This window comes from Vigna unguiculata, chromosome 7, assembly GCF_004118075.2.
Source record: "Vigna unguiculata cultivar IT97K-499-35 chromosome 7, ASM411807v1, whole genome shotgun sequence".
Lineage (NCBI taxonomy): Eukaryota > Viridiplantae > Streptophyta > Magnoliopsida > Fabales > Fabaceae > Vigna > Vigna unguiculata.
In genome coordinates, this window is record NC_040285.1 from 40,319,044 (window position 1) to 40,336,412 (window position 17,369).

General features: G+C 38.4%; 3 protein-coding genes across 6 annotated transcripts; 2 read left to right on the plus strand and 1 right to left on the minus strand.

The window, feature by feature from the left end:
* Window positions 1–592: 592 nt before the first annotated feature.
* Window positions 593–8,606, minus strand: LOC114190641 (leucine aminopeptidase). Its single transcript, XM_028079601.1, has 4 exons — window positions 7,553–8,606; window positions 6,654–6,887; window positions 1,185–1,511; window positions 593–1,019 (listed from the first exon to the last, which is right to left on the minus strand). The coding sequence occupies exons 1-4, from the start codon at window positions 8,528–8,530 to the stop codon at window positions 723–725; spliced, it is 1,836 nt and encodes a 611-aa protein (XP_027935402.1). The 5' UTR covers window positions 8,531–8,606; the 3' UTR covers window positions 593–722.
* Window positions 8,607–8,785: 179 nt separating this feature from the next.
* On the plus strand, window positions 8,786–11,601 carry LOC114190642 (protein TONNEAU 1b-like). Its single transcript, XM_028079602.1, has 8 exons — window positions 8,786–8,987; window positions 9,122–9,254; window positions 9,564–9,652; window positions 9,742–9,861; window positions 10,688–10,821; window positions 10,952–10,980; window positions 11,064–11,220; window positions 11,349–11,601. The coding sequence occupies exons 1-8, from the start codon at window positions 8,901–8,903 to the stop codon at window positions 11,398–11,400; spliced, it is 801 nt and encodes a 266-aa protein (XP_027935403.1). The 5' UTR covers window positions 8,786–8,900; the 3' UTR covers window positions 11,401–11,601.
* A 1,784-nt stretch (window positions 11,602–13,385) lies between these two features.
* Window positions 13,386–16,632, plus strand: LOC114191774 (probable protein phosphatase 2C 38). 4 transcript variants are annotated; one of them, XM_028081155.1, is made up of 5 exons: window positions 13,386–13,876; window positions 14,092–14,622; window positions 15,006–15,376; window positions 16,027–16,263; window positions 16,359–16,632. In XM_028081155.1, exons 2-5 carry the CDS (start codon window positions 14,298–14,300, stop codon window positions 16,596–16,598), a joined length of 1,173 nt encoding a protein of 390 aa, XP_027936956.1. In that variant the 5' UTR covers window positions 13,386–13,876; window positions 14,092–14,297; the 3' UTR covers window positions 16,599–16,632. The 4 variants fall into 4 exon arrangements, with proteins under 4 accessions (XP_027936956.1, XP_027936957.1, XP_027936959.1 ...); XM_028081156.1 differs by having other exon boundaries at window positions 13,387–13,876; window positions 14,273–14,622; XM_028081158.1 differs by having other exon boundaries at window positions 13,387–13,876; window positions 14,372–14,622.
* Window positions 16,633–17,369: the final 737 nt, after the last annotated feature.

Consider the following 17,369-nt stretch of genomic DNA (forward strand, 5'->3'; position numbering starts at 1 on the left):
TGCTGCAAATGATTCTTCGAGAGATGTAATAACTCTCCTACCACTAACATGATTTTACTCAACAATGGCATTAGTTTCAGAGGAAAGATTGTTGCCCTCTTTATGTATTGTTTCCATATTTTAGCAATAATTAAGCATTAAACAATTATTTTTACTCCATCTCAGCAATTTTTATAAATTTCACCAGTTCATTGTGAACTAATTATTTTTTTATAAATTAAAATAGAATTTAGTATAAATGCATTAGTTTTGAAATAAAAGATTACATTGTGAACTAACGAAAGATTGTCATGTATGATAAATTCTTTCAAGTCTTTAACTAAATAGTTATTTGAAAAATATCTACCACAACTACTGACCATATATTCTTTAAAAAAGGTGATTTTAAGAAATAAAAATAGAAATACTCCGACGAAAAATCCCTTTCTCTCCTAAGAGAAAAAAGTCCTTAATATAATGAAAATTCTTAAATCCTTCTTAATATTAATAAAAAATCTTACAGGAGAAATCTCGATCACTAATTCTTATCTACTCTTTTTGCTCTCCACATAACCCTATACCAATGGCTGAAATGCTTCAAGAAGAAGAGTTATGAAAGAGATTCTCGTTGCAGCAGTTGTTAAAGTGTCAGAATAAAGTTAAACCTTATTTATTGTAAAGGAGTACAGAAAAGACAACATGCAAACGTCCAAATACATTAAACAATCCGAGAGTTATTCCTTCTACAGATGCTTGGAAAATATGGCCTCAACAACACCTTGAGCAATCGGATGGTAACACTCACGGGCCTCTGAAAATAGTGTTTTGGCAAATACTTTACCATCTTCGTTCCCACCGTCTTTCACAAGAGCAGTATAAAGTGGACGAAGATATTTCATTCTCCCAACTCCTTTTAAGGTTTTCTCCACTTCATTGTAGTAAGTTTTGCATCCACATGAAATAGCTCTTCTGAGAAATGCCACCTTTACCTCGTAATCTTTCGACCCAGATAGCTTGTAGCGTGAATCCAAGTCTACCAGCTGCATGGCATGCATTGTACCAAAGAATTATGATGGAATAACACAGGTAACATATGTGAAATGAAGAATATGGATGTTTTGAACAAACCACTATGTTCAATATGACAGAATACGATGTTTATCTAAATGATGTTACCACAAGGAATCTGAGGAAACAGTATTAACCTGAGAAGCATCAATGGATTTCGGCAAGTTGTCCAAGTAAAGCTCCCACTCCTGACCTTGCCAACCAGCAACTTCATCTTCCCTTGGCATCCTCCCATTTATGAACTCATTTGCCAGTGAAACAATCAATTTATAAATAGTTGAATCAGGTTCATGAGCATCAGGAGGAATGCCAGTACCTTCCGTCCACAGCACCAAGTCAATCTTGTTCTCTATGCCAGGTATGTTAGCTTTAAGGAAATCAAGGAATGTTTCAGTATCAATTGATTGGAACTTGAAGGTAGCAATATATTTCTTCAGAAACTCATCGAATGCTTGTCTCCCAACCTGTCCCAACCACACCAAAATTAACAACAAAAAACTCAGTTCCAACAAATTTGGTCAAGTTAGGCTCCAGAATGACAAACAGACCATGCACACGTTTTGCAACCCAAAATGAAAAGAGAAAAAGAAACAGTCTCAAAGTATGAACATAGTTTAACAATTAATACTTTTAGTTAATGCAGAATCTCTGCAAAACAAAAATCTTGAAGAGATTTCAGATAAATGAAACAGTGAAAAAACATCTCACTGTTACTGTTTTACTACTGTTTATATAAGAAGATAGTAAGTAGAATACAAAGGGTCAAGGCCCAGTCCTAACCCCTAACCCTAAAGAAAGGATCCCATACATGATAAATAAAAATACTACATCTCAACACTCCCCCTCAAGCTGGAGCATATAGATCATATGCTCCAAGCTTGGAACATATAAATTGAATTCTAGGCCCTCTTAAAGATTTAGTCAGAATGTCTGCAAGTTGTTCATTAGAGCCGACAAACTCTGTAACAAGATCCTTGGATAGTAATTTCTCTCTAACAAAATGACAATCAATTTCTATATGCTTTGTTCTCTCATGAAACACCGGATTGGAGGCAATGTGAAGGGCTGCTTGGTTGTCACAATATAACTTCATCTGCTCATTTTCACAAAATTTCAACTCTTGAAGGAGTTGTTTAATCCATACTAGTTCACATGTAGCTAGAGCCATAGATCGATATTCCGCCTCTGCACTAGATCGAGCAACAACACTTTGTTTCTTACTTTTCCAAGATACAAGGTTCCCTCCAAGGAATACACAATACCCTGTGGTAGATCTTCTATCAATTGGACAACCAGCCCAATCTGCATCACAATACGCTTCAACTTGAGTACTTCCCTTGTTCTCATACAACAATCCTTGTCCTGGGTTCCCTTTTACATATCTGAGAATGCGAATCACAGCATTCCAATGATCAATGTGGGGATTTTGCATAAATTGACTAACAACTCCCACTGGATAAGAAAGATCAGGTCTTGTTATAGTAAGGTAGATGAGTTTTCCAACCAACCTTCTATACCTCTCTGGATCTGAGAAAAGTTCACTTTGATCTCTTGTTAATTTTTGATTTGAGTCCATAGGGCTATCAATGGGCTTGCAATTTGTCAGACCTGTTTCTTCCAAAATATCAAGAGCATATTTTCTCTGTGCAATGATGACACCTTCTTTTGATTGCGCCACTTCAATACCAAGAAAATATTTAAGACGACCCAAATCTTTGGTCTGAAAGTGGCTAAACAAATGGTTCTTCAATTGAGCAATTCTAGTGATATCATTTCCTGTGATAACAATATCATCAACATAAACCATAAGATAAACACATTTGTCAGGAGAAGTATGACCATAAAATACTGAATGATCCGCTTCACAACGTTTCAATCCAAAATTTTGCACAACACGACTAAATTTACCAAACCAAGCTCGAGGAGATTGCTTCAAGCCATAGAGAGAACGATGCAACTTACAAACTAACCCAGACTCCCCCTGAGCAACAAACCCAGGAGGTTGCTCCATGTATATCTCCTCTTCCAGATCACCATGAAGAAAGGCATTTTTAATGTCCAACTGATACAGAGGCCATTGGCGAATGGCAGCCATAGCAAGGAAAAGACGAACAGAACTTATTTTAGCCACAGGAGAAAAAGTATCACAATAGTCAAGACCGTAAACCTGAGTATACCCCTTAGCGACGAGACGGGCTTTGAGTCGGTCTACAGCGCCAGTCGGACCAACCTTAATAGCGTAGACCCATCTACAGCCCACAGACTTCTTACCAGGAGGAAGAGAGACAAGTTCCCAAGTCCCACTGTGTTCAAGTGCCTGCATTTCATCAATCATGGCTTGTCTCCATCCAGGATGACCAAGTGCCTCATCAACATTCTTAGGAACCTTAATGGTAGACAAGGAGGAAACAAAAGAGAAATATGGAGGAGACAAACGATGATAACTCAAAAAGTTATAAATAGGATGTGGATTACGAGTAGAGCGAGTACCTTTCCGAAGGGCAATAGGCCAAGTGTGATCGGAGTCAAGAGAAGATGAAGAGGATGAAGGATCCATGATTCGAGAATCTGGTGGAGAAGGATTTGAGTCACAGGGGTCTTCAGGCAAGGAAGGAGTCACTGGAGTGCGACGCTGATATGTGAGAAGAGGTGGTTGAACAATGTCATTGGCATTTTGAGGTTGAGTTTCAGGAAGAACCAAGGGATCACAGGATGGTAAAGGAAGGACTTGTTGAATAGATGAACTCTCCTCCATGGAGGACAAGAAAAAAGGTGTGTCCTCAAAGAATGTAACATCAGCAGACATATAATACCTTTTGGTTGAGGGAGAATAACATTTATACCCTTTCTGAAGGCGAGAATATCCCAAAAAGACACACTTAATAGCCTTTGCAGAAAGTTTATCAAGACCTGGAGAGACATTATGAACAAAACAAGTACATCCAAACACACGTGGAGAAACACGATACAAAGGATCATTTGGAAAAATTATCGAGTGAGGAATTTTATTTTCAATAGAAGAAGAAGGCATCCTATTGATTAGAAAACAAGCAGTGAGGACTGCATCTCCCCAATGATGAATAGGAACATTGGTATTCAACATGAGAGAGCGTGCAGTTTCGATAAGGTGTCTATTCTTTCTTTCGGCTATGCCATTTTGTTGTGGAGTATGAGGACATGTTGACTGATGTAAAATTCCTTGGGAAGATAAAAATGAGGAAAACGCAGCAGAAAAATATTCCTTAGCATTATCACTTCTGAGAATTTTAATTGTCTTCCCAAATTGGTTCTTAATTTCATTAAAGAAGGACACAAATATGGATAAAAGTTCCGATCTTTCTTTCATTAGATAAACCCAAGTACATCGAGAGAATTCATCAATGAACGTTACAAAATAGTTAAAACCAAAAGAAGTGACACGACTTGGTCCCCAAACATCAGAATGAACAGTAGAAAAAGCAAAATTACATCGTGTCTCAGACTTTTTAGGGAAGGAAGATCTAACATGCTTTCCTAACTGACACGATTCACAATCTAAGGCTTGAATGTGTTGGAGACTCGGAACCATCATCTTCAACTTAGACAAATTTGGGTGACCTAAACGATCATGCAAAAGTTTTGGGGATGAAGTTGCAAAACAAGATACTGAGGAGCTTGGTTTTAGGAAATAAAGTCCCCGTGACTCATGTCCTTCTCCAATCAGACGACCCGTACCATGTTCCTGTATAGCAAAGGAATTAGCAGTAAAGGTTACAGAACAATTTAAGGAACGAGTCAATTGACTCAAAGAGATTAAATTGTAAGGACAATGAGGAATGTACAAAACAGAGTTTAAATTTAGTGAAGGTGATAAAGAAACTTTGCCAATTCCTTGAGATGCCACTTTGGATCCACTTGCAACAGTAATAAAATGAGGACTTTTGGGAGAGGAAATGGAGGAAAATGAGGAAATGTTACCAGAGACATGATCTGAGGCACCTGAGTCAAGAATCCATGGACTAAGACCTTCCACAGATTGAGAGATGCATGCAGTTGACATTGAAGAGGATGGGCCAGGATTGTTGGATTTCTCAGATTTGTACCTCAAGAATTCTTGGTACTCTTCATCAGAAATTCTAGATTCTGAATGATCAGACTTGGACACATGAGCAGCTTTATCGGGAAAACCATGTAAGGAATAACACTTGTCTTGGGTATGGCCCATTCTATTACAATATGAGCATTGAGGACGCCCACTTCGACCACCACGTCCTCCACGGTTGCTCCGACCTCCTCCTCTTCCTCGTGGTGCTACCATTGCTGATGTTTCAAAAACATCAGTTGAACTTTCATCTTTGACCAATGTAGGTACACGAAGAAGTCTAGTAACTAAGTTGTCCATCGAAGGGATTTGATCACCGGCTAAAACTTGATCACGCACATGATCAAAAGTTGAGTGTAGGCTCCTCAGAATTAAGACCATGTAAAACTTATCAAGTTTTTTGTTGATATCTTCTAATGAATCAGCCACAAAAAAACTCTTCAATTCTTCTACTGCAGCCCTAGCCTTTCCGATATGAGAAACCATATCATGATTGATTTGTTTGAGTGAGGCTACTCTTTGAGTTGCATCAAAGAGGCGTTGAATGTCGTTAGCAAAAATATCTTGTGCCCTTTTCCAAAAAGAGAAGCATGTCTTGTAAGGTCTCAAAATGTCTAAGACCTCTTGCTCAACTGATTGCCATAAAACAGCACACAACTGAAAATCCAATTTCTGCCACTTAGGTTTCTCTTCCTCTGAAATATTAGAGACCTCTTTTTCAAGATGATCATGATAACCTTGACCAAGAAACCACAACTCCACCGAAGCTGACCAAGAGGAGTAATTTTTCCAGTTCAGTTTCGCAGAGGTAATAATAGGAGTAGCTGATAGAGAGGGAGACATTCCACCCGTAGAAGCCATTAAAAAAAAACTTAACTTTTGAGAAGAAACCCTAGGGTCAAGATATGGTCACCGAAACAGAGAACCAAGAGCAGATATAAGACCAGGAGGCTCCGGCGAGACGAACGACGGTGGCGCGGCGCGATTCCGGCGCCGGGAAGGCGGCGCGTGGTGTACACGCGCGTGAAGGTCGCCGGAGAGAAGCGGAGCGTGGCGGCGCGTGCGGAGGTTTCCGGGGACGTGACTTGCGGGGATGGGTTGCGCTCCTCGAGGCGCACCTAACCCTGACTTCGCCGGAGTATACTCGCCGGCGGCGACGGCGGCGACGGCGGACGGCGCGGCGGACGGCCGCGGCGGACAGTTGCGGAAGACGGCGGACGATGACAGTCACTGTGACAAACAGTGAAGACGAACCAGACTCATGTTCTGGCTCTTGATACCATCTTGAAGAGATTTCAGATAAATGAAACAGTGAAAAAACATCTCACTGTTACTGTTTTACTACTGTTTATATAAGAAGATAGTAAGTAGAATACAAAGGGTCAAGGCCCAGTCCTAACCCCTAACCCTAAAGAAAGGATCCCATACATGATAAATAAAAATACTACATCTCAACAACAAATATCAGGAATTTGATGCAAAGTGGGCATGTCACATCAGAACAAGGAAAAACAAATTCAGATACCTGTCTTTCAATGCGCCATAAGAACTGGAAACCTTTCTCATATGGAACCTGAGAATACACATCATCTGGGTCAATTCCTTCCTGATTATTTTTTAGCTTTGTAAACTCCAAGTTGTCCTTGAACCTCTCAACATCCTCGTTCAAACCCCTCCAACCAATTCCAATATTCAATGCGGCTCTTTGTTCTCCTTGTACAGCCTCCACAATCCTCCTCTCCGCATAAGTAGTGAAGCCCTGGAATCACAATCAGGAATGATTTCACCATCACAGATTCAACTTTGTTCAGAGAAACCACAGAAGAATTATGTTTATGAATTAAAAATCCATCATCAAACACCAGAACACTATTTGTTTCTCCATGGCAACTTGTCAAATACTGAGACTAGAAACAGAAAAACCAAAGCTAGATGCTTTTCAACAATCAATGTCCTTTTAAATCAGAACTGCACATATAAGTCTGTCTTTCCACAACTTTTATTATTTTAGAAGGATGAACTCAATGAATTAGTCTAATTAGGCTTTCACTTCTCAAACACAAAAAAAGACATAACTTGAAAGCATAAGCACAGCACCAAAAGTATTGATGTTATAGTTAAGTCTTTTTAAGATTGGCTCTAATTGGAATGGATTTATTTTCTGATGTTGTTTACTCTAAAAACAACTAAGTAGTACAGATATAAACTTTACATAAATTTGCTTTAATGAAAAGTCAATCCTGGACCCAGAATAGAGCTATTCAATGTCTGAATGTCCACTTATAATTACGTTAGCCAGTATGTCTAATGTTTTTTATGAAGAAAAGTCAATTGAAGCCACTAAACCAAGCTGATATTTTAGACATCTAACTAAACAAGAATTTTCCGATGACATGACATGAAACCAAACACCCAGCACAATACCTCGTTCAGCCAGAAATGTTCATTGGTCTTGTTGGTAATCAAATTCCCAGTCCAACTATGAGCAAGCTCATGAGCCACAACCTGCGCCCCGGTCGCATCGCCCTTAACAACAGTGGGCGTCAAGAACACCATCCTTGGATTCTCCATCCCCCCATAGGGAAAACTAGGCGGCAAAACCAACAAATCAAACCTCTCCCAATCGTACGGTCCGAACAGCCTCTCCCCTTCCCTGATCATGTCCTCCGTCCCGGCGAACTCCGCCGCCGCCGAGTCCAACACAGCGGCCACATCCTCCGCGTACACCCTCGTCCTGGGCCCCACCTCCCTATTCCCAAGCGCCCCGACAGCGAACGCGAAAAGGTAAGGCGGCACGGACTGCTCCATCTCGAACTCCTCCACCACCCTCCCTTCCGCGCACCATGGAGAGGGCGTAGCGACGTCCAAAGCGTCGTCGTTTTTGGGCGAACGACGCTGGACGTGGCGCGCGGCCATGACAGCGGACAGCTCCGAAGGGATGTTGAGGCGCGCGGAGTAGCATATCCGGACGGCGGGGGTGTCCTGGCAGGGGAAGACGGAGCGCGCGTGGATGGCCTGGCATTGGGTATAGACAAAAGGGTGCGACTTGGCGAAGGTTTGGGGTGGGAGAAGCCATTGGAGTGCGGAGGAGGAGGGGGAGGTGGAGTAAGTGATGAGAAAGGATGAGTGATCGGAGAGGGTGACGGAGAGCTCCGACCCTTTTATAGGGTCCGGCGAGGAGAGAGTGAAGGGGAGAGAGGCTCTGCTTGTGGGGTCGATCACGCCATGGATGGTGAGGGACCTCGTGTCCAGGGAGAATGGCCCTTGATGTGGCTTTTCCAGACGGAAGAGCACGGAGGCGTGAATGGTGGAGCTCGAGAAGTCGACGTACAGACTCAGGGACACGTGCTTCGTCCGTGTCTGCGATGCCTTCGTGAACGAGTGAGGGTCAAGCGCTGCCATTGCAGTTAACTTCAAACTCTCTGTTTCTCTGTTTCTTAAAGTAAAAATAAAAGCACCGACAAAGCTTTATTACCTGTCTAAAGTAGCACTAAGAACAATTCGTTTGTGCTTTAAACTTAATTATATTAACTTTAACCGAAAGGGTTTTAAATGAAGGGGCTGATCAAGCCCAATGAAGAAGTGGGCCTGGGCCGTGGAAGTAAAGAAGCGAGACGGCCCATAGTTGATCCACACTAACGTGACCAACGAAATCGCGAATATTTGCAATCGCGCACGCGCAGCACAGAAAGAGGGAAAACAAGGTGAAGAAGAAGGAAGAAAGAAAAAAAGAGTTGGGTGTGGTAATTGGTTGAGCGAAGGAGAAAGAGAAATGGACGACTACACGAGGGAAATGATGGACCTGAAGACACTGGTCACTCGCACTCTCGAGAAGAAAGGCGTTCTCGCCAGGATCCGTGTACGTAGATACATGAACACATTCACTTTCCTTCGCTTAGGGTTTCTTCTTTCTAATTCCCCACCGTCTAGATCCATTCAATTTTTCCGCAACGGGACTTAGGGTTTTTGTTGCATTTTTTATTTTTGTCTCAGGCCGAACTCAGAGCGAGTGTGTTCGAGGCCATCGAAGAGGAAGATCGTGTGATTGAGAAGGACCAAGGTCTACCTCCTGCATTGCTTGGTAGCTGCAACGATCGAGCTAAACAGCTTCACGCTTCTCCTCCAGGTTCCTTTCTTCCCGCCCTTTTCTCGATCCCTAACCCTACTTTCTTGCTGCTCTTGTCGTCTTTCAATATTCCTTCGCCGTGTTGTTACTTTACATGGCCTGAATATATAACCAGCTTCCATTACGGTTGTTACTAGTTGTTCCTCTGCTCTTAATACTTCCGATCCGATTTGTCAATTGTGCATGAAAATTGGCTTCCTATTGCTAGTTATATGTGGCCATAAATGAATTTTTAGGTTGCCGTGCAATGGAAATGAATGCACCGCATTACTAGCTATGTTTCGTTTAAGTTTGGTATTTGCTGTGCAGGTAGGCTCCTTACGGCGATGATATGTGAGTACCTTGACTGGGCGCAGCTCAATCACACACTAAAAGTTTACCTTCCGGAATGTAATTTGGTAATTAACTGTTTTTATTTTTCCATCTAGTTTGTGTGTTCATTTAATTCCGTTGTAAGGCTTTTGGCTGTTTTTTTTCGTTTTTGCAGGAAAAAGATTTTTGGAAGACGGAACTTAAGGAGTTTAGTGCCAAAAATGGTTATGATCTCAACAGAAACAGAGATAGTCCTCTACTCTTGGATGTGCTTGAAGGATTTTTGAAGCTTGAGGTTTTTCAATCAGCTGCTTTCATTGTTTTTTTTTTTCCATCCGTGCTTTTATTTTGTGCTGATCTATCTAGATAATGGTTCTTCTTCTAGATCGTGCTTAGAGGGATTTTGGATCCTGAAATAGTATAGGAATCAAGGCCCGGTTGGATTGAACATTTGCAGGGAGCCTTTATTGGAAATATTTGTAGTACTTCTGCTGGGCTATCTCCAAGCCCTGTTGCAATAGGAGCTATGTAGAAATGTTACAGGGTCTTCTGGTTAGATTAATTTTGATTTTAAGAATTGTTAAATTTATATTGAAATTTTCGTGAATTCAACGTTGTTAATTTGGAAAGGAGACTGTTCATTGCAGTTAAGGTTGAGGAGATAATGATACATAGGCTAAAGTCACGATCTTCCTTCCTTACTACTATTATTAATTATGACTTGGAATTTCTGAGTATATAGGTTGCATCAGTATAAAAGTAGCCTGGATTGAGTTATTATCCTTCTGCTATAATCTAATTTTCCGGGTGACTCTTCTTTGATTGAGTTGTGTTGTGCTGTGCTCGTGCAAATATGTTATTATGAGGACAAGCTAATGTGTTGAAAGAAAAAACATGGCAGATTTTTTCTTAAAATGGTGTAGATAGTTGTTGGCTACTTAATGTTGATGATGCATGATAGTATAGTGGGGAAATCGTCGTTTGTCATGTGCAGTGTTTGAAGTTAATGATACGAAACCCTAGGTAGGCCATTTTTTGTGCAAAGCACAGTTAGTACTTCATAGAATGCTGCAAATGTGTACTGACTTTTGATTAATCATGTGATGAATATGCTTCTGTAGAATTTATCCCAAGCAAGGGCTAGTGGTAGGAGATATACCGCTTCAGAAACTGAGTCTTTACCAAACTCCGACTCACGGAATTCCCGTAGGCATTCTTCCTCGTCTGTTGCTGGTGGCTTACCTCCACTAGGAAGGTGCATAACTGACCTTATTTCTCTTCAAGTTGGTCTAGTATTACTTTATTATTTTACTTATTTATATTTGTAGATGTTCACAATTTCATTTCTGCTAGACATTTTTTTATAACTCACCTATTTTTTGCAGGGCTGTTCCTTCATCCCAGGCATCATCTGGTGGGTATTTTCTGTAATTGACTTTTATACCTAAAGTTATTTGCGTGCTTGAAATTTCCCTTAATTTACACTCTAGCATTCAGATAGAAGAGGAGGATCTTCCATGTCTGCCTATAGGAAGGATGAGTACAATTGGCGATATGACAGTGATGAACTTGCTGAGGACATAATTCAAACATCAGGTGCATTGGAAAATCTTCAATTAGACAGAAAAGCTCGGAATCTAACATCTTCTTGGCGGTTCGTCTTGATGCAACTCTGATCTTATTCTTTTTGTTACCAAGCACAAAGCATTTAATATTTTCGATTTTATCACCCTCTGAATGGTTTGTCTAGATATTAAGAAACGTTATTGTCTTTGTTTGTAGACACGCTGGTGATGGAATCAATGAGGACGATGGCAGGGTTGATCACGTGTAGTAGGGACAGACATTGCTTGCCTAGTGCAATCTGCTCCTGTATTTTAATGTGTATTCTTAGTTTTCTGCCTCTGATGATGATTGAATGAGCCTAATTTGATGTAAGATCATTTAATTGTGATGTGCTTTAGTGTTTTTTATGAGCTATTTTTTCTCCAAAATTTCCCTTTTTGGCTTATATGTGACAATTTTATTTAGTTTCCATGATTTTTGCTAATGCTTTAAGGGCCATATATTTTCAGCATCTAGTAAAAAATATTTGCTGGAGCTAGAATCCTAGGCGGGCCTTCCTTCCTATGTTCTGCCGATTGCTTCGGCGATACAAAAGTATCTCCCCCTTCTTTTCTCATGATTGAATATATGGACTTTGAATTTTATTTTTCATGAGAAATGTTATCACTTTTTTCATACACGGAAATCTTAACAATCGTGAAAAAGGAATAACTTAATTTTATTTAATTGGTGAAAGCATGAAAATGTTTATTTTTTTTATAAATAGAAGTGTAACGGGTTATATTTATTACAATTTTAAACTCGTTACCGTGTTAAATTATTAAATAAAAGTAAACTAATACATTTTCAGTGACTCAGAAAATTTTATTGAAAGTAATTTTTTAAAAACTAACATGAAAACTTACCTTCTGTCGCCAAATTTCAACAAATTTTATCCTACTACCTTTTACCCTTCTCTAAGGTTTAGCTTTGATACAGTGTTTGATCTGGTGCCTCTAGTGTAACTGTTAGCAGCGTATCTCGCACGAATTTTCTTAGTTGTAACGTAACTTAGTCACTAACCAAACACTCGACTCTAAGATTGTAGTGCTTTAGTTTATATTAAAACTCAGAAGATTGCATTACTTTAGTTTTGAACTATTGTTAATTCTCTAGAAGTTGCCCGTGTAGAGGACTACATATCTTACATACAAAACCCAACAGTGTAATTTACTTCGAATTCATACATTCTTTACACTTCATTTCAAAAGGAACAATTCAACGTAACGCAGTCGTGTACTATGTCGATCTCACGTTACAGCGTGATGGCTCTAATCGAGTTCAGTTGGTAAAATATGTAATTAATATGTTGGGAAGTAAGTTCAACAACCAATATACGTAACTAAGGGCTAATTACTTGTAAATCTCTTTCCGTTTTTTCCAACAGGACAGGCAAATGAAATGATGTTCATATTTCTTGAAATTTAATATTTTGATTTATATAAACTTCTCTTGATTTATATAACGATGTAATTAAGGTTGTTCAGAATTGTGTTTAAAAAGGGAATAAGGAGTATCATTAAATTTCTGGAATTTACCGTATAACTCATCACATTTATGATTTCTGGAGTTTGAACAGGGGAGGCTTGGAGATCATAGTGTATTTTAATGAGAAAATTGTCAACCAAAATAAATTATCAATTTTAAGTTTTCTTATACAGTATATTCTTTTAGTATTGTACTATTTATGTTTTCATACTATTTTTATTTTTTATTATTATTACTATTCCAAAAATTATTGTAATTAAAAACTAAAAACAAAAACGGATATCGTGTTTATGTTGTACCATGATGATGCTCTTTTAAAATAATTCCTTATATATATATATATATATATATATATATATATATATATATATATATATATATATATATATATATATATATATATATATGTATGTATATATATATATATATATAGTAGGATACAATGACCTAAAAATTGTTGACATGGAAAAAGGTTATCAGTGTGATGAGTACAAATAATTAACGGTAAAAAATAAATACTTAATATCTGTGAAATTTATATGATAACCCAACTTCTTCTAAAGAGAATAAGATAAGTTATCAGATGCATGAATAAATTTACAAAGAAATTACAAAAATAGTTGGTATAAGCAGTACCGAATATATTCTATAAATAGTGTTGTACTTTTTTAATAAAACAACTTGACCCCGAGGAGGTCTTGTGTTGAAGTCAAAGATATTTTCAAAAATAGAAAGTGTTATAGAGAGTGAGGCTCTGGAAACGCCGGGTTCGTTAGATTGTCTGAAGAAATGGTTGCAATATACTAAGTTAAGAAAATGAAAGAGAGGTGGAAAAGTTGCCTACAATAATGGTTAGTTGGAGGTCAAAGTCTAAACCCCACAAGGCAATAAAATTTAGAAAACCAAAACTGCCAACCAACCCCAAAAGCCAAAAGCCAAACCCCTTTGGAAATTCCTTCCACCACCAAACCAAACTCACTCATTTTGTTCTTCTTTTCTAATTCCTTTTTTATGGCTACAAACTTCATGGAATAAGGAAAGGAGAAGCATAAAACAAACCAAACCATTTCCCCTCAAAAGCCCTGTCTCCCTTCCAAAACTAAAATTAAAGCTTCAACCTTTTCACCACAACTAATTCCAATTCTTAAAATTCTCTCAGTGGGTTTTAATGCACAGGAAATTATCGAGATACTAAATTTCCCGACATATATATCAAGGTACGATGAAAATAAATTCTGTTATTTATTTTTTGTGTGTATACATGTATTTGTTATGCAATTTTACGAGCTTCGTTTCTTTCTAGCAATGAATGTTGATGGCACTTGGTTTTTGTGGTGTGTTGATGAAAACCCATTGTGGGTTTGTTTGTTTGATGATAGATAGTTAATGAATGGGGTCTATGAATTGATTGTGATCTCAAATCCTGGTGCAGGTTGTGGACAGTGCAATTTGATGGTTTCGAGTTTTATGTATTATGGTGTCAGTGTTTCTTAATTGGCATTTGATTTGTGGATGTTGTGAGTTGGGGTCAGTTACGTAGATGGTGTAGATAGGAAAAGTAGGCGTTTTGATATTGTCATTGACTTTGATTTGATGAATTATTTGTTGGTCAGTTGTGTGTGTGAGACTATGTAAGGGATGGTATCAGCTACAATTAGGCGAATTGTGTCACCCTGTTGGAGACCATCTGATACGGGTGAAATTTCTGGTAGGCATGGAGATTCAAATGGCCGTGTTGATGGTTTGTTGTGGTACAAAGATTCTGGAAGACATGCGCATGGTGAATTCTCGATGGCAGTTATTCAAGCAAACAAATTGTTGGAGGATCAGAGCCAACTTGAATCTGGACCCTTGAGTTTAACTGAGGGAACTCCTCTTGGAACTTTTGTTGGTATCTACGATGGCCATGGAGGTCCAGAAGCTTCCCGCTTTGTCAATGACAGTCTCTTTAAGAATATCAGGAGTGAGTTTTTCTCCCTCTGCACGATAAAAATACGGATTAAATATGTTTTTTTGTCCCTTTAACTTTCGGTCTATTATCGAAACTTTGACACAATTTAGTTTCTAATTTTAAAGATATGTTTCATGACAGTATTTGAGTTGTTTACACAATTTGACACATTTTCGTTTCAATATTAGTTGAGAAACACGGTTAAAATGTCAAATAAACTTAATAAAATTTGGTTAAAGAAACTAAATTCACATATTTTTAAAGATGAAAGATTAAATTGGTTCGGTTTTGAAAATTCCAAAGACATTTACTTACTATTAGAAGAGAAGGGGTAAATTGTTGTCTTATTTTTAGCTGTGATCTGTTTTTTCTGACTTAATGGGTTGATGTTAAAGCAGAATTTTCTTCTGAAAACGATGGAATGTCAGCTGATGTTGTCCATAGAGCATTCTTGGCAACTGAAGAAGAATTTCTTTCTCTGGTAGAGAAGCAATGGCTGCATAAGCCGCCTCTAGCGTCGGTTGGATCTTGCTGTTTGATAGGCATAATATGTTGTGGGGAGCTCTATATTGGAAATGCAGGAGATTCTCGTGCAGTGTTAGGTAGAATGGATGAGGCTACTAAAGAGATTAAAGCTATTCAACTCTCCGAGGAGCACAATGCTAGCATAGTATCTGTCAGAGAAGAGTTGCGCTCATTGCATCCTGATGATCCGCAGATAGTGGTTATGAAGCACCAGGTCTGGCGCGTGAAGGGTCTCATTCAGGTCACTCACTAAATTCAAATTTTATCACTGCTTTCATTGTGTTTTGTTGGAAGTCCTTATCTCTAGTCGATATGGGACTTCAAATATCCCCTCATGTCAAGATATATGTATCTTGAATGTGAGACTAGACATTAGTAGGTGACATGATAGCGGAAAAAACAATAGACGCAATAAACAATAAATTTCATTAGAATAAACTTTAACCTGACTCTGATATCATGTCAAAAAGTCGATTTTAAATCTGAGTCAACCTTAAAAAACGTGTTTATTCATGCAAGACACATGCAGACAATCAATGTTTGTGTTAATGTCTTTTGCAAAATATTAACAATAAACACAATAAACAACAAATTTTACTAGAATAAACTTTAACCTGACTCTAATACCATGTTAAGAAGTTGATTTTGAATGTGACTCAACCCTATAAAACGTGTTTATTCTTGCAACACACCTGCAGACATTCAATGTTTGTGTTAATGTCTTCTGCAAAATATTATTAACTGTCCAATTCATGCAGTGTTCTATTCATATTTTGTTGGTTTTGTTTGGATAATTTCACTTATCCCTGCTTCCAATCATGATTATTTGATGGCTCAGCCAAGATGGAATGAAGAAGAACTGTGTTAATATGTGGTTTATTTATATTGTAGATTTCAAGATCCATTGGTGATGCGTACCTAAAGAGGGTAGAGTTTAACAGAGCACCATTATTGTCAAAATTTCGACTCCCAGAACCCTTTGAGCAGCCAATCCTTAAAGCCGAACCAGCAATACTGGTACAGAAATTGTGTCCTCAAGATCAGTTTCTCATATTTGCATCAGATGGGTTATGGGAGCATCTGAGTAGTCAAGAAGCAGTTGACATTGTCCAAAGTTGTCCACGCAATGTAGGCTTCTAATTTACCTGTTACTTGATTAAACATTTGATGTTCATTGATTTGAAAAAATGGACTGAAACATTGAAGAGATTATTGTGATGCAGGGAGTGGCAAAGAAACTTGTGAAAACAGCACTTTGTGAAGCTGCGAAGAAAAGAGAAACGAGATACTCAGACTTGAAAAAGATTGACAGAGGGGTGAGGAGACATTTCCACGATGACATCACGGTTATAGTTTTGTATCTTGATTCAAATTTTTTGGCCCGTGCCAATTCTCGTGTACCCTTGGTTTCTATCAAAGGAGGTGGTGAAAATGGTTATGGTATTGGAATTATAGATGCCTAGTTTTCAGGAGTTTTGGCACCATTCCTCTCTTAAATTTGTTTTCCAAATGTGTATGTATATTTCCCCCATGCACCTGGGATCATACTAATACAATCTCTCACAAACACACACTCTTGCTTCTCTACTCTCTTAATTACCTCCACTTCAGACTCACTCACTGGGTCTAACAATAACACATGCGTCATGTTCTTATAATTATTCACAACATTCTATGTATGCATCACCGTTGTTATTGTTGTAACTGTTGCCCCATCGAAACAACTTTTATCTTTCAAGACAAATCAGAAACCCACAAAAATCAAATTCCTGCATATTGATATATAAAATAATCCCAAATTGGAGTTCCAGAATTAAAAGGCAATAGTAGAGAACTTAAAAGAAACAAAAATTATTTGAACCTGCTGTTGCAACTCTAAAATTGCTTCACTGTTTTAATGTTTATGCAAGTAAAAGCACAAAGTGTCTCCCTATAACAGAATAGAAAGAACGCTATAAATATTTGTAAAATTCCTTTTGAACTTTTGAAGATTAAGGCCAATTTCATCAGCACTGATGTATCGTAATATGCAAGAAGAGAAATACCCTATAGTCCATGTAATTCCAACATACACGGAGAAACTTTACTCTTAAGTAAGCAAAACGAGAATGAGAGTACACAGTTAAGATTTTAACATCATTTTCGTGAAACCAAACCTTCATGGTAGATCTGAATGTTGAACCAAAGGTTGTAACTGATCGCACGATAGTCGAATATGTCATCACCTCCGATTC

Bases quoted from the DNA above. Each gene is read 5' to 3' on its own strand.
- LOC114190641 (XM_028079601.1), bottom strand. From the start codon at position 8,530: ATGGCAGCGCTTGACCCTCACTCGTTCACGAAGGCATCGCAGACACGG. The intron at 6,888-7,552 runs GTATTGTGCTGG...TTGTGATTCCAG, and splicing joins AACATTTCTGGCTGAACGAG to GGCTTCACTACTTATGCGGA. The intron at 1,512-6,653 runs GTATCTGAATTT...TGGTTGGGACAG, and splicing joins TATGGCGCATTGAAAGACAG to GTTGGGAGACAAGCATTCGA.
- LOC114190642 (XM_028079602.1), top strand. From the start codon at position 8,901: ATGGACGACTACACGAGGGAAATGATGGACCTGAAGACACTGGTCACT. The intron at 9,255-9,563 runs GTTCCTTTCTTC...TTTGCTGTGCAG, and splicing joins GCTTCACGCTTCTCCTCCAG to GTAGGCTCCTTACGGCGATG. The intron at 10,981-11,063 runs GTGGGTATTTTC...TCTAGCATTCAG, and splicing joins TTCATCCCAGGCATCATCTG to ATAGAAGAGGAGGATCTTCC.
- LOC114191774 (XM_028081155.1), top strand. From the start codon at position 14,298: ATGGTATCAGCTACAATTAGGCGAATTGTGTCACCCTGTTGGAGACCA. The intron at 15,377-16,026 runs GTCACTCACTAA...TTTATATTGTAG, and splicing joins GCGTGAAGGGTCTCATTCAG to ATTTCAAGATCCATTGGTGA. The intron at 16,264-16,358 runs GTAGGCTTCTAA...ATTGTGATGCAG, and splicing joins TCCAAAGTTGTCCACGCAAT to GGAGTGGCAAAGAAACTTGT.